General features: G+C 48.2%; 1 protein-coding gene across 14 annotated transcripts in view; it reads left to right on the top strand.

Moving 5' to 3' along the window:
- LOC134078239 (bromodomain adjacent to zinc finger domain protein 2B) overlaps positions 1–27,464 on the top strand; it is a 69,669-nt gene that overhangs the window by 11,817 nt on the left and 30,388 nt on the right. For 13 of the 14 annotated variants that reach the window (XM_062534009.1, XM_062534017.1, XM_062534014.1 and 10 more), the window contains one exon: positions 24,130–24,297. The exons of the other annotated variant lie outside the window; for it this stretch is intronic. In XM_062534009.1, coding sequence (XP_062389993.1) covers positions 24,132–24,297 — 166 coding nt within the window. In that variant the 5' untranslated portion in view covers positions 24,130–24,131. The remainder of the gene's footprint in view (positions 1–24,129; positions 24,298–27,464) is intronic. 14 annotated transcript variants of the gene reach the window in all.

Below are 27,464 nucleotides of genomic sequence, written 5' to 3' on the forward strand. Positions count from 1 at the left end.
CGTGTGTATGTTTGGCGTAGATAGACGGGTTGCCGCTGTTATACCGGTCTGATTTTTCTATTTCTCCTTTTTTAAATATTTATGTCCTCCTCCAGTTAACGGTGTGGCTTCAAAGAGTGTGTTCTGTGATGAGAGCAGAATGGCTAACAGATTGCTGTGGCTGTGTAATATGATGTGGTAGTAAATACTGAAGCCGTCTCCTCTTTCTCCCCCGCGCCTGGCTGAGCTTAGAGGAGAGAGAGGGAGGGAGAGAGAGAGAGAGAGAAGGAAGGAGGGAGGGAGAGAGAAGGAAGGAAAGAGGGAGAGAGAGAGCGAGAAAGAGAGAAGGAGGGAGGGGAGAGAGGGGCGAAAGAGACCTGATGAAAAATCCCTTGTCAAACCTCAATCACAATGCCATGGTTTCAGGGGCCTCTTGGAGATTGATCCGCGCAGCTTGATTGAATAACAAATCATTTCCCCCAGAAATACCACGGGTGCGCGCATTTCAAGGCATTTCAGATTGATTGAACTTTGGACACCAAATGTTTTTCCGGCCGTCCTCTTTCTCCCCCCCCTCCTCTTCCTCCTCTTCCTTCTCTTCCTCCTCCTCCTGTGTTTCTTGTCTGTTAGTCCGTGTGTTTCAAGGTCTTTTTCTTTTTTTTGTTTTTTTAAAGAAGAGCACACGGGGTTACTCGTGTCAGAAATGCCACAGCGCCTGCCATGATGGCATTGGCTGTGTGTGTGTGTGTGTGTGTGTGTGTGTGCGGTGGCGCGGCGCAGCGTGGCGCGAGGCGAGTCCCATCAGAATGCCCGGCCGCACCTCGGCGCTGGCGCTGTGAAGGGGAGCGGCGCTGCTTATCTGAAAGAGATGCACTTGAGTGGGTCTGGAATGCAAGGTGTTTTAATGACTAACGCCGAGCGCGGCGGGCGAGAGGCGCGGAGCGAACAGAACACATCCCGAAGGTCAGGAGCAGCGGGTGGCCGGCGAGAGACAGACACCAAGCCTTCAGATTGGATTGCGTCAGTCGCTCTCGCTCTCTCTCTCCTTCCCTTCTCGCCCCTCTCTCTCTCTCCCTCCCTCTCTCCCTCCTGCCCTTCTTCCATCTCTCCCATCTCTCCCCCCTCTCTCTCCCTTCATCCATCCATTCCTTCCTCCCTCCTTCCCTGTCGCTCTTTCTCCGTCTCTCTCCGTCTCTGGCAGTTGGTCAGAGTTCCAGAGCCAGGCTTTTTCTCTAGCCATGAGCGCAGTCTGCCTAACTTAATGTTCTTTCATGTCGTTTAGAGGGGGCTATTTGCATATGTGCAAACTCCCACATTTCCGTCTTTTTGCTCCGGCTGCCCATTAATGCACTCCCAGCTATCCAAAGGAGCGTGTCTAATGCGGTCGGCTCGTCATTAAGGACACGCTGAGATAAAACCAGTTTTAGATGTTTTTTTTTTTTTTTCCTTTTCTCTTCTTTTTTTTTTTTTTTAAAGCTGTTGACGTAGTTAGTGGGTTTGTTCTAGGAAGCCAGGGTGAAATGGGAGGCTCATTTGTGACCGTGACTCCTCAGCCACATCTGTGTGCGGTTTTCATCGAGTCCAAATCATCTTGTAGCTGCACCGTCGGGCCCGTCAAGCGCCCGTGTTAAGCGCCGTGTTAAGCGCCGTGTCAGACATACGTTGAGCGTCCACCATTTTCCGCGAGGCGGTCGGACACAAGCTCTCCTCAGACCTCCTGCACAGGGCCTGGCGTGTCTCTTAATATAAAGGCCCCATTTTTATTCCTCAAATTAGTTTTTTTTTTTTTCCTTCAATGCAGCAGGCATAAACAAATATGGCGTAGAAAATGATGAATGACAAACAGGGTCCTGATCGGCCTAAATGAGGCCATTCATCAACGCTTCTCCTGAGAGGGCATTCATCCTGGCGGCCCGGGGAATCGATAGTGTGTTTGGGGTGCGAGCGTCTCCGCTCACATCCTCTCACCTCCACCGTGCTACCGGAGCTCTCCGCCTGGCTAATGTGTACAAACAGAGAGAATTATTTATGTGCCGGAGAAGGGCAAACGCACTGTACGGCAGGGTTGAAAGGTGCTACTTTGAAAAAAATAGAAGCCACTGCTGTGAAGCGGCTTTTTTTTCCCTCCCTCGCTTTTTTTTTACCCCTCTGCCATCCACGGAGCTTTCTGCTCTGGCATTTGTGATTGCAGGTCAACTGGAGTGAGTGGTTCATCTGCATAAAGAGAGGCAGTTGGGTTCGGTGGAGGACGGATAGGGGAGGGGGGGGGGACATCTCCGACTGTGTGCAGGGATTTGGCGCTGCGCTGGTGCTTTTTGTGGGGGGGGATTTGTGTCTGGTGGAGATTGGGGGGGGTGAGGTAAGGGATGTAGGTGCACGCGGGGTCGAGTCCTCTGCTGCTCCGCTGAACACGGGCAGCTGCCGGGTCAAGCACGGCCACGGCTCCATGAGCCATCCAACGTCTGCCGTTGGAGAGGATCTCCTCTTCTGATTCCCTCCGAAGGAACGAAGGAGCCTCAGTCTTCTGGGGGTTGGTTGGGGGGGGGGGTTCAGGGAGCGACACCTCTCCAGCCTTCCCCCACCTCCCAGAGAGAAGCCGGGAGGCAGGGTGAGAGGGAGGGGGGGGTGAGCCCTGAGCTGGAACCAACAGATATGCACACAAGCCGATCGGAGCTACGCAGCGTCGCTCGTGTGTCCTAATGGCAGCATTACGCTGCTTAGCACTGGAGCTTCCCGTTAAGCCACTTAGGGAGCGTGCTGCGAATGGGCTTACTGTTCAGCGTGTCCCTGCAGAAATACGCCCAACGTCCTCCAGCTAGGGGGAGCTGCGGAAGTCAAGGGCCCAGACAGGCCACTTAGAGGCTCAAGAATGCCCTTGCACTGGGACCTCCCCCTGTAATGGTGTTATCCTCAAGCTGCCTTTCATTTCTTTCTTTTGTTTGTTTTGTGTATTTGTTTGTTTGTTTGTTTGTTTTGTGAAGGATATCCCTTTTTTGTGGTCGATAGCGACAGTAGAAGTCGGTGAGGTAATTACACAGACCTGTGGATGCTGCGCGCAATGAGCACCAGCCAGCTGCGTTCACCGAGGCTAATTTGTCGTCAATAAACTAGAACTAATCGGGCCCGCTTCCCCTCCTGAAGGGTACGGGGTCAGAGCGAGAGAGGGCCCGGGGCAGGCTGGGCAGGGGCAGAGCAAATTCTGGGACGGGCAGGGAGCCGGTCGCCTTTAATGGAAGTCACTGCGGCCCATAAGTGCCTCTCTGTGGTTTGCTGTGCAGATGGTGAAGGGGGGAAAATTGAATTTCCTTTAGTATCATTTGGATGTTCAGGGCCAGCTGCCGGCCATCCCCCCCACTCTCGGTGCTGGCACTGCGATGGGAGCCAGAGGCAGGCAGAGGGTGTGGGGGCAGGGATTTTTTTTCTGGCCCTCCAAGAGTGTGGGTAGGGTGGGGGGTACAGAATGTAACCCAGGCCCCTTTAACCACCCGACTGCAAGGTCTTAACACACCTAAGACCTGCCACGGAACTAGGGATTGCTCTATACCCCGCCAGCTTCTTCGGCCTGTTCAGTGCATCTCCTTTTTTTTCTTTGATTCCTTCTCGTCCTCGTCCTCGTCCTTGTCCCCCCCCCACACACACACCCTCTTGGAGTACAACTCCCATCTTGGAGCGGAGAAACACTGTGGAAATGCTGCAGCCTCTGCCGTCCCACAGATCGAAAACGCTTCCAATAATATCAGTGCAGATAAAAAGCTATCCTTCCAGGAGCTGCATAAATGCCACTTAGCTGGATGAGGGCCGTGCTGGCAGCCCTGCGGTGCCTACAGAGAGAAGAGAGCGAGCGAGCGGAGGAGAAATAGAGAGAGGGAGAGGGGGGAAGAGAGAGAGAGAGCGAGCGAGCGAGAGAGGATCTGTGCCGTCAGCTCTCAGACGTCTGTTAGAGGTGACGCCAAGGTGAACGCAGACTTGCAGAATGGTTGGAAATCATTGATATTCTGACTCGGCGGCTGCAAATGGCTCGGTGGCAGATGGAGTCTTTGTCAGGGAAGAAAAATGGCAGCTCGGGAGCATCCGCACGCTGCTCCCCCTATCAGTGTGGTGTGCGGGCGGTGACCTTCCCCTCCTCGCAGGGATCCCCGGCGCACTTTGATCAATTATCCCGCTCCCATTGTTTACAAGGAATGTGGAAAAGGATCAAAATGCCCATTTTCATGGGGGAGGAATGTATGGGGTGGCAGGGAGCTGCTCTCTCTGCAGCCCGTGTGTGTGTGTGCGGTAAAGGGGGGAGGAATGTGTTGTGTTTTGCTGTCGTCTGTTCTTCTTTCTTTTCTCTTCTCCTTTTCCGGGCAGTGTATCACAACAACTGTTTGCTGATGCAACTCAACCTTTTGGGTTTTTTTTCTCCTATGAAACCTACAATTACAGTGTTGCAGTCTATCTGGTTTGGCTCAGTGCTATGTTTTTATTTCTTAGAGATGGAGGCCTAGTGTTTGTTCATTGGAGAGCATCAAGGTTCTCCCCCACTCCATATTTAACCAAATACACAGTTTGTTGATATAAAAACAAAACCGTCAACGGTAGCAATTTTTGGCATGCCAAACCATGTGAAAATCCTATTTTGAGAGTTTACTCATCTGTATTTATCCTGTCCTGTCGAACAATTAGGATAATTAATTTGCCTAAACTCCCCTGATCGTTAAACAAGATTTGTAATGGATTACCTTTAATGACTTGAGCACTCTGTTACAGACGACAGTGAGTGGAGGAAGTTTAAGTGTTTAGGCAGAGGGTAAACAGCCAGACTTTGAGCAATGATTACTGTAGGATTAGGACTGTGATATCTGGCATCACTAGAATGGTACGCTTTTCTCCCCGCTTGTAATCCATGAAAAAAAGCATATTCTTCAGGAATAGGCTCTGGTTTCTGTCTGTGAACAGAATTAGCGATGATCTACACAGCATTTTGACACAAGATATTACAGACACATGCCGTACAGCACGACGGCATGCAATCATAATTCTTAGCTGAGGGCAAATTCTTGGTGAGACTAAATATCGAAAGGTCAGGGGGAAAAAAATGTTGGGGGAGAACAAACGATGCTAAAAAGCCAGTGACACGAGGTCCTGGTTTTAATGTATGTATTGCAGGTTGATGGTTGATTTCATTAGTGCGGCTCATTGTTATGCATGGGCTGTTCTCCTGCACCAAAATGAATATTGTATCTTTCGCGGCCTGTATATTCAGAGGGAAAATGTTTGGATTGAGGACCGTCTGGGGAGGAGAGAAAAGGGGGGAGGAAAGAAAAGGAGAGCGAAAGCTTTTCTTCGCTGCTCATCACGGAGGCTTCACAATTAATTCGATTGTAGAAATTGTCATTCAAGCCAGATGCGGTTTAATTTGGTAAAAGGTGTTAGGTCGCTCTCGCCAGCCTCTGCTTTGTCATCAGGGAGAGACAGCCGTCCTATTATTGTTTTGACCAGCGGAATTTTGCTCCTACTTTGTTAAAGAATAGCTGTCAAACGCTGTCATTTTTCTTGTGCGAGAACGGATCCTGTGAATGTAATGAACGGTCGGACGTTGTGAAAGTATGTCATATTTCACTAATGTGGTGAGGAAATGGCCGTCATTGCCATGAGATGCATTAGGTTTCAGGATGCGCTGTCTGATTTTTCTGCAGATTTTTTCAGGCAACCTTCAAACTGGATTATTTCAACAGATGTTCAAGCCACTCCTTCCACTATTGCAAACGTGTTTCAAATGTAAAGGTCCTTACTGCCATCATCGTGTAATTTTTTTTTATTAAAAAAAAAAAAAAAAAAAAAAGATTGCTGCTTTCTTCTTCCTCCCCCAGCAACATAAAAGCTCTCTTGTGTTTATCATTATAATGTTATTCAAAATTGCCCTAGGGGTGTAAAAAAATAACAGCGACAACAAAAACAGCGGAGGAATCAAGGCATCAGCTTCCTCAAGGACAGCTTTATTATGGTGCTCAAGCGAAAGCATGGCCGCGCTACCTGCACTATCTCACCCGCCGATGTCTGTATTTTCCGCGGCTGTAAACGCGGACAGTGGCTTTGCCTACTGATGCTGCATCCTGGCTCCCCCCCGCACTCTGCTCTGGAGTAGTTAAGCGCTTTTACAGTCCGATTAACCTGCCAGTGAGCTGAACTCGTGCGCTGCTTTATGGTTCCGGCCGCTCCCGTCTCTCCTCGTGCTGTGGAGTTCTGTGGTCCGGCTCCGAGCACCCATCTTCAGGGTTTTCGGTGGCTCTGGCCGGAATTGGCGCTGGAATGGGCCTTCGCCGGTCCTGTTTCGGCCTTTTGTGCTTCTCGGGGTAGATTTCTCCCACTGTGTGTGTGGCAAACGGTTTAACAGGCAGCGCTTTGTATTTCCATTAAGAACTCTTTGTCTTTCCTCATGAAGAGTGGGCCTGTGAAGTAGGCGCCATGAACGGTCATGAACTGTCCCGCTGCAGCCAAGGCCTCACAGTGGTGTGCAAGACCATATTAACCTAGAGAAAAGGCCTCTCAACCAGACACGGACTGAGAGCAGGGGACGCGGGGCTGACTTTGGGGGTTAAAGTCTTTATTTCACATCAGCTCTCTTGAGTAAATGAGCCTTAATTGAATACTCTTGCTTCAAATCAGATTAAACCCTAAACATGGCTACGCTAGCTACGAGTTAATATCATATTACTGCCGTTTTGAAGGAGTAGACTGTTCTGAGTGTCTGTCTTGTGGTTTCCTTCAGGCCTCTGCCCTGCTCTCCACCTTGGAGTGGCGTGTTCTTTAGCGGAGTGCCGAAGGTGAGTGTGGTCATGTGACAGGGCCAGCCTCGGCTCTGCCGACTCCTGGCTGTTTTTCAGGCCCTGCTGCACACCGCTTTCAGAGGGCACAGGGAAGGTGCGGTAACAGGAGCCATGTGGAGCATTTTCCATTAGCAGTATTTCTCTCGTGGAAGGTGCACTGTTTCACACCAGTTTCAAAACAGCTACCAGCACCTTAGGGGGAAAAAAAGACCATGAAAAAACCCAGCTGTAATACCGAGGGGAAATACAGAACTCGGAAATAATGCAGACATTACTGCTATTTAGTGGTGTGAACTGCTGTCTGAGGTGGAAAAAATAAACATATGTGATTTTGTCACTCTGAAAAGAGCAGTCTTTAAGGAAGTGCTCAGTGCTGGGATATTCTGAGCTAGTTCTGGGTAGATTCACTCATCATGAGCAGAAGAGTGCCACATCTCTAAATAGCTGTAAGGTGTGTGTAGCCACTGGTAGTTTTGCTTTCTATAGCCTGCTGCTATTTGGCTACCCTTCCCACTGTTTTTTTTATTATTATTTTTTTTTTTTTAAAGGCAGGTAAACCTTATAGGCGGTGTAGTGTTGTCTATAGCCCTAACCAAAGTCTGCTCCTTATATTACTTCAGTCTCTTTGCATAACCAGCCTCAGTTGTTTACGAAAGTGTTTTGTGGCGACAGTGTAATGAAATTGTGCTCATGTGTCATCTACCCTGTCAAGTATATATAGCTAGGCTGAATTATCATTCACATCTCTTGAAGTTTAGTCTTAGACTTGTCGAAATGATCAAAAAGTTTGACTGTAGAATTGTATAATATCAAACAGCCATATGCGGCAATGAAAAATGATGACACATTACAGATATCAGACACACTATCATATTAAATTCACAGTTATTCAGGAGCCCTCTGCTCCCCTATTCCAGAATTAGTTGGAGCCGCGGAGGCATATTGCAGCGAGCACAGCATGGATCCATTCAGGCAGCGCTGCTTACAGTAGCCTCCTAGAGCAGCAATTACGTGTGAAATATGATGCGCAATAAATGTAGCCCCTATTTCAACATGAACATTTATAGCCTTTTTTTTTGGGACTACTGAGTGCTCGCCGGTGTTCAGCAACCGGGGACGTTTCGCATTTTAAAATCCCTCAAGATGGAGGTATCAGCCAGAGTGCAGAGATCAGGAGATGTGCAAACTGAGGATGGGGGTGGGCTGGGGCGGTGGGGCACGGTGGGAGGGATGATAGAGGTGTTCATTTTGCAGAGAGAGAGAGAGGTGTTCTTTTTTTTGTGAAGATAGCTCAAAGGCAGACAGGAAATTAGTTATTTTCTCCGCACATTCATCAAAATAAAAATAGTCTGATGAGTTTCCCAAGCGTCTCTCTCTCTCTCTCTCTCGCTCTCTCTCTCTCCCTGTCTCTCTATCTCTCTCTGTTCCATCTCCCTCTCTCTGTCTCTCTCTCTGTCTGTCTCTCTCTCTCTCCCTTTCTCTCTGTGTCTGTCTGTCTCTCTCTCTCTCTCTCTCTCTTCTCTCTCAGCCCTCACACGACTCTGGGCACCGAGGCAGCAGCTGTACGTTCTGCTTTGTGCATTCAGTTTGAGCTGCTCAATAATTCTCAGGTGCTTTGAGAAGGGGACTGAATCCACCCTCTGTTTTTCAACCCTGTGTTCCATCTCTAATTGGGGGGGTTTTAACGGTCAGATTAGCATTAACGTTCTTTAGCGCTGTGTATGGCCATGTTTTATTCAATTAAGAGTCGTGGAAGTATATTTCTCCTTCACCCATCTGCCCATTCAGATTATTAAATTGAGTCAAAAGTGTGCAGTGTTCTTGCATTCACTTCTGAGATGACTTTGTCTTCAACAGCGGCCTTTATCACGCTCTGTGTGATAGCCTTTTATTTAATAGCTGAGAGACAGTCACTGGATACAGAGGTTATGTGTGGCAGATGACTTTGTGGCCCTTGTACTGTAGGAGGAAATGGAGAAGAAGAAGAAGAAGGGTGTTTTGTGCTAAGATCTGATAACAGTGTGTGCATTCTCTGTGCTTTCGTGTCAGTTTTTTGTGTGTGTGTGCGTGTGTGCATGCGTGTTTACATTTTTAGCCTCTTCTCTTTTTCCGATGGTGGAGAGCGTGAAGGGTGCCAGTGACCTGCTGTTTTCGCAGAGCTCCTTTTGAGCTGTGCAGGCGCCGTGTGCAGACGTTGGCACTCTTGTTTGTCTCTCTGCCGCTGCGATAGGCTCAAGGATGAAAACCTCCATCTGATATGGCCTGTGGACTGGAGGCATCCATTATCATCCGACTCAATAAGATTGCATTTAGACTAAAAGACCACTCTAACGGCATGGATGGTGCATCTCTGCTATTGACTTTGCCTCCAGTCCTAGGCTGTTATTGTTTAAGATCTGCTGCTTTCGCCAATGGGAATGAGCCAGTGTACTAGTAGCTAAATGGTATTGCAGTTTTGCAATTCTGGTGTGCTTGTTCAGCCCTTTGAAGATAGTATAAACACAGTTTTTTTTGTTGGATATAGTATATTTTTAAACAGGCTAGGCCTACCTTACCTAATGAAAGAATGATCTTAAAAGGCGATAAATAATTGACTAAGCAGTGTAAGGTACACAAGGAGGACGGCCATAATGCTGGTGAGGAACTGTAGTCTCCATGGCAGCCTCCTTTGGAGCTGTCTCTGGCTGTTTGACTCTGGCATCTGCCTGCGCCAGGTGCACCTGTCGTGGTTATGCGGTTATGTATTCCACCAGAGATACCAAGATGGCGCTCCTGGGGTTTGCACTGATTGACGCCTCTCATTTGTTTACGGCGGATGTGAGGGATTCTCAGCGGCACGCAGAGAGTGCATCAGCCATTTTTGTGTCCTACGGCATTAGTAATGTATATGATAAAACTGCCTCAGACACGCGTATGGATTTATGCTTGCCCTCCGGTAAAAAAACCCAACAAAACTGTTACATCACAACAAACAATGGGAGGCTGCTGGTCAGCCCGCCTGTTCTTTGAAAGCTTTTAGAATCGGCAGCGGAGAATGCCCTATATTTTCCATTATTAAACCAATCTGCCCTTAGAGGCCCAGACTGGCCCAGTTCTGTGCAGAAAAGAGCCCTAAGGTTACTGCAGGAGACCCCAGCCCCAGCGCTGGACACTCCACCAGTAGGTCACCTGTCCTGCTGGACCCTTATTGGCTGACTGATATTAAGAAGAGGGAGAGGGAGAGAGAAGGAGGAATGGGTCATTTTAAACTCATAGTTTCTATTCTCTGTCACGTTTTAATGAACAACAAGCACTCCAGTGCCACTGGATTATGCAGGTTAATGTAAATAGTGGACTGTCTGCCTTTAGTGCTTCGCTTGGGTCAATTCGTTTAATTTGGGCTCACTCTCGTCATTTGTTAGAATTAGAATGGGAAAAGCTGGGAGCTGTGTCCCCTGCAGCTGCTATCTTAAGCATTGCCTCACAAGAAAAGTAGTTTAGCAGCATTACTGTAAGTGCCCTGGAATGTGCCTGAATGGGAACAGACTTCAGTGGCAAAGGTTTGTCATCTAATCTTTAAATCCACGGTTAGCCGACAGCTCCACACTGGAAAACTGGTTAAATGTTCCATTGCTCATACAGTCTCAGCAGCTTGACTTCTGACTTCACGCTAAGTAGCTTGGGAGTATCAGTGCTGGCCAACAGCTTTTTTTTTTTTTTTGTATTTTTAATTCTTTTTTTTTTATCCGTATCCCCTTTTCCCCCTTGTTTTTGGCTCTCGGTTTAAAAGTGATGTGTGCTGTATTCAATCTGTGGATGTTACAAATGGCGTTCATGGCTCCTAAATTGTCATTTACACTTAGCCTAGGGTATGCCTGGGGCAACCCCAGGTCTCTGGATTTAAAGTGGCTCTCACACAAAGTAGAAATTAGGGCAAATGTGAGAGATTCCATTTTATTCATCACAGCTGAATACAAATTGCTTCATTGTCTGTCTGTGGCCCACAAACATGGGGGCATGTGTTTCTTTAATTGAATTCCTCAGGAACTAGGCAAAATGTGAATGTAAGACTTTCTTTGTCTGAGGATTTTTCATTTCTTCTTTTTTTTTTTTTTGGTGTTGGTTGCCTTGCATATATCACAGTATCGGTTAAGCTCTCTTGCACCATATCCTTGTGCCGTTTTGTTGATGCAATACAGTTTCTAACATTTTATGTAGACATAGGACCAACTGAAAGTCTCAAAAACAAGGACACGAAAGACTCTGTGGTTGTTTTGACAGTGAAGATTGGATGAGCTTACAGACCCATCCACGTAGCTCACTGCGTTTCAATTTAAAGCATAATGAACTCCACAGTTGTTTTGAAAAGTTCTGAAATCGTACTGCAACTAATTTCTTCAGATCAGGGTTTTGTACTCTTTGGGGCATTTTAACTGATGCTGAAGACAAATTAAAAATTCCTTTGCTAGGTGCTTTTTTCTGTTTTTGTTTGCAGTAGTTTCCTCTAGAGTCTTCATTCCTTCTCATTATAAATGCAAATTCCCCCCACATTAAGAAAATCTGTGTTGTTTAAGGTTACACGGGGTTATATTACTCGAGGATAATTGCTTGCCATTTCCCCACATGTAAAAACACATTTCTGTGCTTGTGTTGAAGAGATGTTTCATCAAACCCACATACCCCAAGAAGCAGTTGCATGGCGGTATGAATAAATGCAGAAGCGTTGTGTTGTTTATTTATTTTTGTTTGTTTTTTGATTGTCGTATCCTACTAGCCAGCATCAGCATAATCTTCAAGAACATGCTATGTTTATCGTCGAAATAATAACCTCATATTCCGAGTGAAGGCCATATAGCGAGGGTCTCTGCGGGACTTGGTTGTTGCCTGTGACAGCTCGCACAGGTTGATGCCAATTTTAATTTTCCCCTCCTGTCGCCGTTATCATTTTAATGCAGATCCACCGAATAATGAAACCTTTTTCGTCTCTTTCCTAGGTGAGGTTGCCTTTATTTATTTTCTGTTCATTTTTTTTTTTGTGTGTGTGTGTGTCGCCATTGTGTATGCGCTTCCCATTTCCATATTCCCTGGAATTAATTTCACAGGAAAGTGTGACATCGTCTGTTGGGGTTTGGGTGGTGAAAGTGAAAAAGACTGCAGAATGCATTCCGGGAACCTTGAATTAGTCGGAGATAGGCTCTTGGTAATTAGAAGTCAATTTTTTGACTCAGTTTTTTTCAAATTGAGCAGATTATGCAAATGGTATGCGATAATATCTTTAAAGGGTAGAGTGGAGATGACGGTGTCGTTGCCACTAGAGACTGCCTAACAAAAACTGTGTTCCCAATGAGAGTCTCCCACGATTCACGTGCCCTGACCGCTAGCTCTGAGATCTCAGCCATATTTCGCAATAAGACACTCTTGCGCTGTCGTGACCCGCCTTTTGTTTTTTGTTTTTTGTTTTTGTGAAAAAAGTACATTGTTGTAAGACGTTTGATGTTTCCATGGCTTGCGCCGAGACCTTGACTGTAGAGTTAAAAAGTGAGCGTGGCCTCGGAGCCCGTGCAGAGGAACATCTGCACACTGAGAACAGCAGATGTTACCTGGAGAGCACACCGGGTGGATTCTGCAAAGTAGTCGAACAGAACTGCTCACGGCACACTTTTTCACCCATCTGACCCTCCTTCTCCTCCTCCTCCTCCTCTCCTTCTCTCTCTCTCTCTCTCTTTCCCACTCCTACATTCCCTCTATCACATTTTTCTCTGTGTGTCATGGGAGGCCTCCTCCGGTTGTGAGTGTGGAGAACAGGAGTATTTGGAAAAGTCTTTAAGACAGGATCCCAACAGGCCACCCTTGTTGACCTGTGGTGTTGTTTTAAACTCGGAGAAGCTCTCGTCAGGACGAAGGCCGACACGCTGTCTGCATTGCTTAACTCCTTATCAGGCCGCCTTGGAACCGTCTCCTGTTTCAGTGTGACTCGGCAAGAATTTGTTTTCAAAACGGACTCCTTGTTTTTATTTCCTCTCTCAGAGCTGAGGGTTAAAGAGAGCTTTGATGTTGTTGTTTTTTAGTGTTGTTGTTCTTTTCAGAAAGGTGTTCAGGTAGGTCTGTCTGTTTCTCGGGTTTGTTTCGGCTGAGAGGATTTTCAGGGAGTGTTGCGCTCCAACTGTTTTTGACATGGACATTCCTCAGTCTGTGTCCTCAGCGTTGCTACTAGCGACCGGCAGGGGTGCCATCCGTGTTGAAAGTCAGATGTTTTCCTTTGGCCTAACCTGACGTGATCAAGCCTTCAATAACTTGAATAAAGCAATTTCATGCCATGCAAGTACACAGGCCTAAGTCCAACTTAGAAGGGAAATTCCACATTTTAATGTCATTTGTTCTTCCTTTTGACTTCGTGTGTGTGTTTGAACACACATGTGTGTTTGAGAGGGAGAGAGAGAGCAGAGAGACTTTATTCAGGGCTGGCTTAATGGGAACATTAAAGCAAATGAAGGGTATCTTTTTGAATGAGATTATAATTACACAATTATGTTAACTTAAGGGAGCCGCACGCTGAAAAACATCCATCCCAGTGCCTGCGAGAGAGTTGCGGAAGAGGCTGAAGGAGAGGCTCGGCTCGGCTCTTTCTTGCCTGCGAGAGCCTGGAGGCTTTATTTAGACCCCACAATGCATGAGCTCATTATCCAAACCCTCAGACCCTGGTGAGTCTGACGGCAGACAGCAGCAGGGAATCGCCCGGCCCGTTATTTATAATATATGTGCAAAATAAACATTTAATGCTGCATCTTTTGTCCTCGCCTACCCGTCCTGGGCCGCCGAGATGTTTGTTATTCCGCCGCGGTGTCTGCGAAGGGCATCTCGGCACGGAGGGCCTAAACGTATTAAAACTTTTGAGTTGAGGGAAGCGACTTTTTTTTTTTTCCCCCTCTAATTTTCCTTGTTTATTTTGTGTGTGTTCATGTCTTTTGTTTCCTCCCCACCCGCCCCTGTGGTTTGTCCCAAGTGTGGTCGGCGGGTGATGGATCCTCGTGTCAGAGCCGGCTCCAGCTCCGAGCAACCGCTTCATTCAGCCCAACTCCTGATACCTGCTTAGTTCCACCAGAGGCCCACACAGTTTATGTCATACGATTCCATTGACAGAGGGTCCCCTCCTACGACAATGAGAAGGCCATCATCTTGTTGTTTACGTTGATCCCCTGCTGCCTGTTATTTAGCCCCTGACGGTGTTTGGGGAATATAGGACAAGAGTCATGCCCACCCAACCCTAGCAACTCACATTCATCCTGCATTTAGTCAGACGAGTGTTTATTTGGTAATCCCCACTATGAAGGTCACAGACAGTCTCTGTTACTCACAATCTCTCTCTCTCTCTCTCTCTCTCTCTCTCTCTCTCTCTCTCTCTCTCTCTCTCTCTCTCTCTCTCTCTCTCTCTCTATCTCTTTCTTTCTCTCTCTCTCTCTCTCTCTCTCTCTCTCTCTCTCTCTCTCTCTCTCGCTCTCTTGCTCTCTCGCTCTCTCTCTTTCTCTCGTTCTCCGCTAACACACTCAGTCGCTCATGCGCCCCCTGTGGAATTCTCCCTGGAACTTTTTGTTTGGGAGCCTTTTTTTAAAAAAAAAAAAAAGAAAAGAAAAGAAAAAAACCCTCCTGTCCTGTCACTAGCCTGTTAAACTAGCCACACTTCAACCCTGGCGTCAGGACCTCCGGTGCACTGGCAGTCTTCTGCCACCCTCGCCCAGTTACAGCTCCCTGGAATTCCACAGGCCTCGTCTGTTGCCATGTAATGCACCATTACCCACTGTATGTTTAACTGGAGTCGTATTAGTGCTGGAGAGTTAACGTGTTGCGCTGCCGCTGCCGCTGCCTGCCTGCCTGCCTGTCGCCCATTGTTGGGTGAGCGCTAGGCAAACGACTTCTGTCACCCCAGTGCTCAGCGCCCACCGCTGCCATGTCATGCATCAATTTAAATATCCGGGCAGACCACCTCGGTGTTAAATATTGATGTGTAAAATTTAACACGTGGTATTTATGGGGCTGCGTGCAAGGATTTGTTGGGGCCTATATTTTATAGCATTGTATGCATGCGACTTCCTACACACTTGCACACGTGTCCTGCATGCACGGACGTGCACACACACACACACACACACACACACACACACACACACACACACACACACACACACACACACACACACTGAGTACACTCGGTTTCTGTATTGTGTAATGCACACAGCCAGTCACACATGCGTCAGTGGCCTATGAGCGTGTGCCTCATCTGTGTGTGCGTCTCTTCTCTTCCTATTTTTGGTTAATGAAAGATTGTCAGGGGACGATGACATCGGCGTGTTTAATGGCAGAATTAAAAGAGGGGGGAGAGAGCGAGCGAGGGAGAGAGAGAGGGAGAGAACGCCCTTGGCTCCGAGGTGTTTTCTGCACCGCTGCAGAATGAAGGATAACCTTTGCACGGGCAGTCCACTCTCATGTTTAATTTGTAACTCTGTCTCCTGTAGGTGATTGCCTTGCATTTATATGCAGGCGCTCTCTCCTGTTTACATGCAAATAAATCCCCTCGTCCACATTATGAGAGAGGAGGGGTTTTTAAATGCAAGTATTTGTGAATACTACTCAGCTGAGCGAGCCACCAGGTCGCTGTGTCGACACCTTGCTTTGTGTAGATAATAAAGTTCAAACTAAGCAAATAATGTTTTTTTCTCCAAGTGTCAAGTTTCCCTTTTAACAGTGTCATATTTGCCAGTGTAGCGGAAACTAATATAGATAAAGCATCGTTTTGAGTAAGGAATTAGTTACAAAAACAACAGCAGCAGCTAAAAGGCATTCAGCTGTAAACCTGGAATTCAGGAAATGTGCAGCTAAATGATGTTTCTGTAATTGTTAAGCCATAAATAATTGGTCACTTTTAAGTCTTCCCTTCCTGTGAACTTCCTGTACATTCTAATGGATATTTATTTCAATTATTTCATCTGCAATATTTGTCCATTAAAGTGCATCTCATTTAATATGAAATGGTTGTGGGTAATGCGCTAGGTTAACAATCCCAAAACAGAGTGACGCTGTGCGTTAACTGTAAGGTTTTCTGGTGGTGTTGTGTGGATGTGAAAAGCCTTTTGGATGACAATGGGCTGTTAGGATGAGCATGCAGATGCTTTTGGAAAGCCTCATTGTTCCAGGCTGAAAGCAGTAGTCCCCCCACTCGTTTTGTCTTGCCTTTCAAATGCATGTCATCTGCATTATGCATATCATGAGAAAAAACTGCTCCAATCAAACCACAGGGAGAGGTCTCTCTCCCTCGCTCTTGCTCTCTCTCTCTCTCTCTCGCTCTCCCCCTCTCTCCATTTCACCCTCTCTCTCTCTCTTTCCATCTATCTGTCTCTTCTTCTCCTCCTCTTTTTTTCCCTGTCCCCTCTCTCCTCCCCTGCTCTCCCCCACCCCCCCGGTTTAATTCACACACGTTGCTTTTAGCTTGACAACAGCACAGCAGTATTTCTAAGGCACGGTGAAAATGGTAATCAGTTCAGCAGTGGTAACAGCAACAAGCACAGCCACAGAAAGGGTATCAATTAATGGCTAATTTATGATTTTTAAATATGTGTTCTGCAGTGCAAGTGTGACTGTTCATACACTTGCCTAATTACCATTTTGCTCTCTGAAAATGGGATAATTTGGTTTGCTGGCTGCTTTGCACTACAGAGCATGTAGCGTGTTCAGTAGTTAGCTAAATGAACGAGAGACACCGGGCACGGCTACATCCAATGGCTTTTGATTTCGTAACGAAATTGGATGTTTGTGTGACGGCGGCGTAGCAGCGGCAATAATATGGATATCATGTCTTCATTTTTTGTTATCGGCCTCAGATAATCATTGCGATGCTGCCCCTGGGGGAAAGAGTGGCTGAGAAGAAATGATTCAGGAGTAAACAAGAGGAGCGAGATGAGACTTGGTGTAATGCACAGTAATAACATACTGTAATTATCTCTAACAAGCGTTGGCTTGCCATACCTGCTCCTCTGTGCTTTCAGAAAATGGAGCGTTTCGGTCATGCGTTATCAGGCTGTATCACCCCCCCTCCCACACCCCCCCCACTACCATAAACAATCCCTCCACTGGCTGCGACCTGTGAAACAGTTGCAGTGAAATGTGAATTATCTGTGCAATTGAGGCCTGTGCTCTCCCCATCGTGCCCGTGTGTGCTCTCTGTATTCACCTTGTCATGCCGCTGGTGCCCAGTGTTAGTAAGAGCACACACACACACACACACACACACACACACACACACACACACACACACACACACGAAAAAAAGAGGCTAAGGCCAGAAATCGGTTAACACACATTTTAGGCCCCGTTCATGCTGTGAAGTGATTATCTGCGAAATCTGCGGAAGCCCCCCTTTTGCTTTCTCAAACGAAGGAGGTATGAGATAAAGTAGCAAAGGGGAGCAGAGGGCTGTAGATGAGGGGGAAAGTGTGTCTGGGCGTTTTATTTGCGGTGCCCGTGTGATCCATCAAACGCAGGCTGGCGCTGGGCTAAAGCCACCCGTCTAATGAGTCACAGAAGATTTCTGGCGTGCCAGTTCTGACACCGGGCTTTGATGAGATCTGCTTGTTAGTCATCCCATTGAACGGACTCGGCTGATCTGAAATGGCCATGCCAGATTTATTATGGAAGAGGGCGCCCGGCCCCCGCCGTCCCTGATTTCCTTAATCCTGGATGGACAGAAGGCAACTAATGTTGATTTTGCCCTTTTGTCTCTGTGGTCCGTGAGCAAAGGACGGAGCCAAGATGTCCCCCCTTTTCCCCTTATTCCCACTGACCTCTGTGGTGCCTAGGCTATGTTTCAAGTTTTCTCCCACATTTTCTTCTTTTTTCTTTCTTTCCTTCCTTTCTTTCTTTCTCTCTCGTTCTCCCACTCCCCGTCCCCTCTCCTGTTTCCTCTCCTCTGTACGTGTCTAATTAAAATGTGCAGGGATACATATTTTATTCTAAGTACTTGCTGCTGGCAGAGCAGGAAAGGCGGCAGCCCCTGGAATGTGTGTGTGATGGATGTCAGTCCTGGTGCGGAACATGTGGGATTCCAGCATTGCGGGCCCCTCCGCTGCCTCAGACTCCCCCTCACACTCAAGAGGCGAGAGAGGGAGAGAGAAGGGGGAGAGAGAGAGAGAGAGACATCTCCGCTAGTTTTCCAAGAGGTCTGTGCTAGCATTCCGCTCGCCGGATCCTGCCGACACCGCTGCGAAGGAAAAATGTCTCCCTCCGAGCATTTGTCATGCTGAACTTTAACATCATTCATCAGAGTTCATTTACCTCCCAAACGAACCCCCCGCCTTGTTTTATTCACAGAGGCATTTCATCTGCCTCTTTCTGTGTGTGTGTGTGTGTGTGTGTGTGTATGTGTGTGTGTGTGCAGCCTAAGTAGCCCACCATGGACAGAATTGCATTTTTTTTCTCCCCCCTTTTCCTTTTTTGGGGCGGATGGTGGTGAAGGTCTCTCTCTTCCGAGATGTATGCACCCCATCAAATGGTTATGACAGAATGCCTACCTTTCGCCTTTTCTCCCCCTCCCCGAGTCTTGTGGCGTGCGCAGAGGAAGATTAATGCGGTCACGTTACCGCCGCTCATCCACACGCGCGCTTCCTTATTTCGGTGTGGTCCTCGTGCCCTTGTTTTAATACGGAGATGCAGAGCGGAGGAAGGGGCCGAGGCGCGCAGGACTAAAGGGATATGGCGCGTGACAGATCTGCCGTGCGGCCAGGGGGAAGGAAGGCACGTTGTCGTGGAGGACGAGGAGGAGGAGGAGGGGGAGGGGGAGGGCACGGGGGCTTTGGGATGGAGCCCTGCACGGAACCCCCCCACCCTCCCCTCACCCACCCCCACCCCATGGCAACCTGCGAGAGCGCATTGAAAGGCTTGAGCGATGCCGTCCATTTGAATGAACACAGGGCTACCATCTGCCACCCGGGCCCAGGCGAAACAAATAGGTTTTTGTGGGGGGTTGTAGTAACTCACACCATTTAGAGCTGCTGGCATTGTCTATCTGATGTCAAGCTAGAATTTCACTCCTTAGTGGTTTGTTGTTTTGTGCTCTTGGTGTGGTGTGTGTTAAAAGTTAATGGTCAGTAAGGAGGGACTGAATCGACTTACTGTCTTGGTTTTGGTAAAGAAGAAAATTTGTTGCCTTTTTTGTTTGTTTTTTTTTGTTACTGTGGTTGTGAGCAAGAGTGCTCTGCCACCTGCCCCCTTTCCAGAGACACGCGCGTGCACCCACACAGACACCGCGGGAGACCATTGTCCTCGTAGCAAGCGGCTTCTGTCCAGTGTCTGCAACTATGACCTGTTCGCATGGCTTCCTCCATCTCATCTCGCACGAGTCATAAACAGGTGAGGCACCAGGCACCGGCAGCCGTAAAGGGTGCTCACATTAAACCCCGACTTGAGGACTGGCACAGCGGTGTCACGAGGCGCACGCTGCTCTCTCTCTCTTTCTCTCTCTCTGTCTGTCTGTCTCTCTCTTTCTCTCTCGGCTCTGGTTATGCTCTTTTCATCTCCAGCAGGCAGCTCTGCCTGTGACCCCCATCGTCACACAAAATAGATGAGGTCTGTTTGATCATGATTGGAAGCGTTATCAGAGTTTGGGGACGAGGCTGTGTTTTGTTTGTGTGTGTGTGTGTGTGTTAGTGTGTGTGTGTGTGTGTGTGTGGACCCTGCTCAGTCCTTTCATCATGTACACCACCGCCTGCCCTCTCAGACCCTTACAGACAGGCCTTTTCACCCTATTAGAGGTGCCAGGCTAGGGCCAGCTCTTCATTACTGCTGCTGGTTCTGGTGATCAACACAGGAGGCAGGTGTCAATTTTTTTGTTTACTTTCTTTTTCTCCCTTCTTGAACCCCGCAACCCCCCCCCCCCCACACCACCACCACCACCACCACACACACACTCATCATTGGCCACTCTTCAGGTCTTTTTGGGACACAGATACTCCATCCCTGCCGGTAGGTGCTCAGGGGAGCTTTGGCATTGCGAAAGTGCTCTGAATGTTCCACTGAACTCGCCGTGCACCCTGCCGACTACGCCAAGCCTCCTGCTTGTCCATCACAGACCGTTCTACCTCTTCGTATCCTCAGCTGGACTGACCCGCTCGTCCTCTCTCACTCAAACGGAGAGGAGGACAGTCTGTAGAGAATGGCTAAAAACAGTTCACGGTTCACAGTGCTGCGCTGCAAGGTGAACAAGAAGTCACCTGTTTTTATTTACCTGCGCACACTTAATGGTCACCGGTCACTAACTCCGCTGCCTCTGACACGACCTCATCGGACGCCTGGACTCGTGCTCGAGAGGCAGACTGTGTGCTCGCGGTCTCGTACACAGACAGATGATGTGCGCACCATGCCGCAAATCATGCCAGTTAGGAGAGAAAGCCTCACACTGCTATTTGTCCTGTGTGCCCAGGTCCCTCTTTAATTGCGCCGAGCAGGTTCGGGGACACTGGCGCTGATTTAAATGAAGGCTATAGAAGCGTCACCAGGCAACGGCGGCGAGAGATGGCCGACTCGGCGTATAAAAACAGTGTGGTGGGCTGCAGCTAATCATGGGACCATTAGGGTCGCAGACAATGAATGCGTTCCCGCTTATCAGCGGAATTAATTTACGGAGGTAGGGGGCCTTTCTTTCGTGTGCCATCCTGCGCATCACTGCGGGTTGATTTTATTCCACCCCTCCCCCCCCCCCCACGCGCCCCATCCTGCCAGCCCCCCCCCCACCTTCCTGAAAGCAGCGTCTGTCTTTATTGGAAAAACAAGCCCAGGAGGATAGCCAGTGCCTTGACAGCATGGCTGACATGGGTGACGGTCGTCATAATCAGGCGGAATGGAGGTAAGCACTGCGAGAGAGGGAGAGAGAGAGAGACAGAGAGGGGGGGAGAGAGAGAGAGAGAGAAGGAGAAGGAGGGGGAAGGAAGCCAGAAGAGGGGGTGCAGGGAGGCATGGCTCTGACTTTGAATGGGGGTCAAGGCATCCCGTACGACACGCTTCCCTTCTCGCCGGCACATAGCCTGCCATTAGCCAGGAAAGACATTGTGTCCGCAGCCCGAGTGCTGCTGATCCATGCTGATGACTCTGTTGTGGGATTATCACTGTTAGCATCGGCCATCTGTTACAGCCCGGGATAATAGGGAGAGGGAAAAGGCGCGCGGACCCCAATAGCTCAGGGAAAAAACACACACACGCACACTGTATACACACACACGCGCAGGTACATACACACACAAACGCAGGTATAGGCGCCCACGCATGCACTTGCACACAAACCTTTGCAGGTAGATGGACAGGGGCACATATGTCCGTATACATACATACACAGACACACACACACACACACACACAAGCATACCTCACTAAGAGAGAGGAGACGTGGCATTTCCCCGTAAACACCCACCTAATGATCTCATGGCATTTAAATGATCAGTGGCATTTGAAGGTGTGCAACATTTGCACATTGTTTTGCAAAAAAAAAAAAGCCTGAAGACAGAAAATATAATATAAGGTAGTGTTTGTTTATAACCATATCAAACACTGTAAAGGGGCAATTGTGTTTAGTGTGTGTTTTGTGTGTGTGTTGTGTGTGTGTGTGTGCGTAAGTGTGTGTGTGTGTGTGCAGGAGAAGCAGCACTGTTGGACGTGACTGTGACTCAGGCACTGCCATTTCTCTCCCCTATAAATCACCCCTGGGTCCATTAGCATCCGTTCCCTCCTCAGTGCCGGTGCAGCCTGCTGTTTGGAACAACCACCGCGTGTGTGTGTGTGTGAGTGTGCGTGTATGTATGGTGTGTGTGTATGTTCGCCTTCGCTCACCCGCTTGCCTGTCAGCCCCAAGATTGGTTGCACACTCCGAGTCAAATTAATTTATCCGCACACAGAGATTAAACAGCCACCACTATATACTACCACCACTGAGCCACCGCCATTAATTACCAATAAAATCCAGCTAATTCTGCCTGCTAAACTCATTCTAATTTCTGATAATGAACTGGAGGCGCGCTCCCCAAATGCAGAAATGCTGCGTTCATTAGTGCACTTATCATTAGGCTGCTGTTGGGTAGTTTTCCGTTCCTCTACAACGTTTTTTAAGCAGATTCCTTCATTCTTTTTTTTCATGATGTTTTTCCCCCCTCCCTTCTCTGCTGCGTCTAATCACTCCTGGTAATCGCTGAACTGTTCAGAGGGCACCCACCTGTTTGCTGTTTACTCTTGAATAATGCTCTCTCCAGAGGGAGGGGTGTGGGGAGAGAGGAGATGCCCTCAGATACTGTTGGAAACGGACCACTGGAGAGTAGTTCACCTATCCTCTCTTCTCCTCTCTCCTCTAACTCCTCTACTCCTCTACTCCTCTCTCTCCCCTACTCTCCTCTCATCACCTCCTCTCCCTCTACAAAGAAGTGCAGAAGTGGGCAGTCCTCCAACACAAGGGGGGGGGGAAATGATGAAATTGTTCATATGTGCAAGCCTAAGCAAATCTTGTTAAATATGAAACGCGGATTTGGTAGGCTTGAGACACACACACACACACACACACACACACACACACACACACACACACACACACACACACACACACACACAAACACGAGGACGGGGCCATACATCCTCAATGGCAGCTCCCCCTTTTCCCTCCTTGTGTCCAGTAGAAGCTTAAGGTTTTAAACTGGTGTTCTTCAAAAAAAAAAAAAATCACTTGGAGCCCCCATAATGTATTTACGCACACACACGCTCGTCCGCCTCGCCAAACAGCACCAAAGTTATCGGCGTAATTTATTATTGTCAGGCGCTTTAGCGCGTAACATGGCTAATGCGCCGATTGGGGTAATTAATGGAGAATGCGGGTTTGGTCATATCTCCTGGCTGATTACAGCCTCTTTGAGCTGTGCCGCTGTAATTATGCAGTCACCTCTGTGGTGTGCAAATTGGAGAGCGAGAGTGGCGGGGTCGTGTGTGTGAGTGTGTGTGTGTGTGTGTGTGTGTGTGCGCGCCGCACAGAGGAGGGAAAGAAAGAGAGAGAGAGAGAGAGAGAGAGTGCAAGGGTCCACACACACACACACACGCACACACACACACACACACACGCTGTGGTGCTGGTGCCACCTCCATGGCAGCGGGAGGGAAATGGCCTTTGCCGAGGCGAGCGGCGTGCGGCTTTCATGTCATTTGCGTCTCATCAGCGGCGGGCTCCTGAGCGAGGGGGCCGGTCGTTGATATGCAGCAGAGAGGAAGAGGAAGACGAAGAGGGGAGGAGAGGAGAGGAGAGGAGAGGAGAGGGAGAAAGAGAGCGAGCGCGTCTCTGTGCGTCTCGGCGATTTTAATCACTGGCACAAGGCTTCCGCTGGCAAGGGCGGCATCGCCAGGGAGATGCCGAAATCGTTTGTGTGTAATGACACGGCAACGCACAAAAAAAAAGCCAGAGCGGAAAGGACACAAACTGGAAGTGTGTGTGTTTTTCAAAAGGTGTGTGTGTGCAGAAGGGGGGTGAGGACAAAAGGGGGGGCTCTGTGTGTGTGTGTGTGTGTGTGTGAGGCCATGAGTGATGGGGGATGTCACTGTGTGGCGGTCTTGGCGACGCAAGTTTTGGATTGGAGAACAGGCTCCTGCCAAACGCGGTGAAGGTGATTTTAATGAGTGTCGACGTGAAGGCTGCCCGAGCGTAGCGCGCCAGAGACTCGTGCAGGAGCCACTTGTGCTATTTTGACCACTGACACCAGAACTGATAAATTCCCACGGTGATAAAGTGCAAAACGTTTCCTGTGAAAAACGTTAATTTGCCAGTTAAAGCTCTGTAAATCGTGGGGTTAGTTTTACACCCCATATTAAAAATGGACTGTGAATGGCTCAGTTAATCTCATGAAGGTGTGTGTGTGTGTGTGTGTGTCTTTGTATGTGTGTATATGTGCGCGCGCATGTACATGTCACTAACTGACAGCTCCAACCATTCGTTGCCTTTCTTCCACCTTGCAGTGGAATCGTAAGGCATCCTGTTTTGATGGCAGCAAGGTGACATCACCCCAGCCCTCCCTCCCTGCCTGCCTCTAAACAGCTAAAGGCTGCAGCTCTCTTTATACCTAAGTAGCAGCAAGGAGCACTCTTGCCACTGACTAAAATGGGGATATATGTATATAATATATATATATATGTGTGTGTGTGTGTGTGTGAGTGAGTGAGAGAGGATGGGGAGGGAGGGGGGAGGAGGATCATTGGGCCGTGGGGTCTCAGTGGGGGGGGGGGGGGGTCTTTTCTCTCTCTCTGCCTTATTTGTGTGCCGTGTCTTTTGTAAGCGCCCTGATTGGATTGTGTTTGACAGATATGGAGTCTGGAGAGCGGCTAGCCTCCCCGTCTGCGGCCCCGTCCTCCCTGCTCAGCGCCCCAGCCGCCTCCTCTGCCTCCGCCTCCGCCTCGCCCCCCAACCCCCCCTCCAAGAGCAGCCTGGCCGCCAGCCCCGCTACCCTGGCCTCCACTCTCACCACCTGTGGTAAGTGCAGAGGGAGGGGGACACACTACTCCCCCCCCCCCCCCCCACACACACACAGACACCACACCACACCACACCACACCACACCACACCACACCACACCACATACACACCACACTACATCCATATGACTGTGTATGCAGATTTGTTACCCTCCCTTCCAACACACGTAAATACATGTAATGTGCATATAGGCACAGATGCAAACATATGTACGCAGAGCCTGAAAAAAAAGAAAATGAAAAAAATAAAAAAATCATGAAGACATCCACTTATGTGTATGATGCTCACGGTGCAGAACATAAATGTGCACAAATGGATGCATGGGTGTAAAGACGCGGAGACAATAACACACCTGTGCATATATGCATGCGGAATCCTCCATATGGAGATGCATCAGAGCACTACCTGTCCATTTGTGACTGCAAATGTATGGGCAGCACACAGACCGCAAATCCACACACACTTTCATATGCAAGCATACAGGCATTCTCCACTGTGGACATGATTTAAAAGATGCGGCATGGCCACAATCTCTTGAAATTATTTCCTGTTTCATACTAGTGGCTTGGTGTGAGGTATACGGGAGCACCGTTTTCCAAATGAATAATTTAAAATGCCCCAGTGAGGTGTTATATTAATGCCACCTTAAAAAAAAAAGAAAGAAATAAAAAAAGTAAACAACATGCTGCCATTTCCCCCTTTCCTTTGTCCCTCTCTAAACAGCTTATTAGGTAAAGAAAGCACATTCTGCAGTGTTAATTATGTGTGTATCATTAAGCTGCAGAAAAACACCTTCCTCCAGCCAGTCTCGCACTTTTCTGACAGTTTGGGTGGAAATTGAAAAAGCTGTTGCATTAATGAGTGCCAACAATTAAAACGCGCTGCGCTCGCTTCCTCCCCTTCCTCGCCTCCTAAGATGCACACACCCTCCTGGATGTGTCTTGACAACCTTTAGCTCCAGTTTAGCCCAGTGTGATTTGACGGGGCTGTCAGATTCACAGGACAGGGTGTGTGTGTGTGCGTGCGTGTGTGCGTGTGTGTGTGTGTGTGTGTGTGTGTGTGTGTGTGTCTGTTAGCATGGGGTGGGTGTGTGTGTGTGTGTGTGTCTGTCTCTGTGCATGCGTTAGCATGGGGTGTGTGTGTGTGTGTGTGTGTGTGTGACGGCTAGCATCCTCTGTTTTTCTGTGAATACTAATTGTGGTCAAAGCCATTATGGGGCCAGGCACGGCGTCGACGGCTGAAGTTGTCAGATTACCCTGACCAGAAAATAACATGCAAATTTTCATACTGTGATTTGTGAAGGTCTATTTTTTTCCCCCATTCTCCCCTCCTCTTCTCCCCTCCCTCTTTCTTTTATGATAAGAAATGACAAAGAAATTAATGTGTGTCTATCTTTGTGTGTGTGTGTGTGTGTGTGTGTGTGTGCACGTGTGTGTTTTCCTCCCCTCATGCTGTTACAATGAGGAAAGCATTAGAGCCTTTTTCTCATACATTATACATTTAAAGCTCCCCTCTGCCCACCTCCCCCACCTGCGCCAAACGGGCACTGTGATTTCCCAGATAAGCTATTTTGGACCGGGTGCGTCGCTGAATGAAATGCCGAAAGCACAGTGGCACTTCTGAAGTCACGTTGGCGCTATGAGAACGAAAAGCAGATTGAGTTCTTTTATGAGATTGTTCATTCCCCGCGGAAAAGGCAGAGCAAAGCAACGCAAAGCAAAGCAAAGCGAGGATGTTATATCAGCTCTTGGAGTGACGGAATTGCAGGGACTCTTCAACACTGTATCACCGCACCTAGACCTGTATCGTAATTATTCTATTGTTTCAAATGAAACGGCGTATTGACAAGTACCCTATTAATAATGATTTGATAAAAAAAAAACAAAAAAAAAACCAGAAGTTCAGAAAATAGACTTTGTTTTGTGAGGTTACAAATTCAGGTAGGAATCTACAAATATATTATAAGCCCAAAATCGTCTCATTCGTCACGTTCAATTTGTAAAATATTGCGTCTAAACGACTCTTGATGAGCATCTTGGCGCAGATGAGCGCTTCTCACCCCCCCACACCCCCCACCCCCCCACCGCCTTGTCAGAAGGTCATCCGGACGATTAAAATGAAGCTGTTGACAGGTTCTAATCGACGGGAACAAACGATCGGTACTCATCCGCATTGTCCACAGCAGAAGATGGCTCTGCCATAGGCAGGAAACAATACCACCACTGTCACCCCCTACACACACACGCACACACATCACCCTCTCATCTCATAATCCTATATATGTCGGACTTCCTGCGCCTCTCTTTCCTCAGAAAAAAAGGAAGGGGGGGGGTCTGATTAAATTATGCCGTGGCTGGAAGTGCATTAATATTAAAAAGGTATTTGCAGATGTCATTCCCTGCGCCAGGCCCGCACAGCCAGGGAGACGGATGCTGGCCTTTTGGGCGAGACTTCCAGGCATTTATCTCCGTATTGACTCCGCAAACCTCCACGGGCCTCCCTCTAAATATGCAGCTCATTAGAATTAGATTCAAAGAGATTTCGTCTGTTTTGTATGTAAACGGGCATGAAGGCTGCACAAAAGAGGCCCCGTTTTTTTTTTTTTTTTTGTATCTCTTGAAGAAACTGTTCCTCTCCTCTCGGCAGTCTTTGTTTCCTCTCCTCTTTTTTCCCTCTTCTCCTCCTGCCTCCTGTTCTCTCGTAGCTCGAGTCCTTAAGGATTTGAGAGAAAAACGCCTGAATAAAGAAACCTTAAAAACAAAAAGAGAACGGATAATGCATTTTACAGCTTTATTGCCTTGGTCATTAGCATTAATGTATGCAAGTTTATTTGTTTCAGGGGCTGAGTCATGTGGTGCTGTTGATTGTTTTGACAGCTCCTGAGTGGTAATGTAAACAGGGTTATTCCTTGGCATTTTTTAGAGAGCCGGGGAGAGAGCTCGTATAAGACCAGTGTCAACCACATCACACTGGAACATTTCTGCTGCATTTCAGAGTACCTGTATTAGGAATGAGACACTACAGTTGGCTCTATGCAACAACAATATCTGAACATGCATTATGCATTATCTGCTTTTATTTATTTGCCGTTGCTGGAATCTTGTGATTCGTTGTCTCTTCTCAAATTTTCGCTTGTATTAATCCCCTCTCCAATCCTGCCACCC

This window comes from Sardina pilchardus, chromosome 4, assembly GCF_963854185.1.
Source record: "Sardina pilchardus chromosome 4, fSarPil1.1, whole genome shotgun sequence".
NCBI classification, from domain to species: Eukaryota; Metazoa; Chordata; class Actinopteri; order Clupeiformes; family Clupeidae; genus Sardina; species Sardina pilchardus.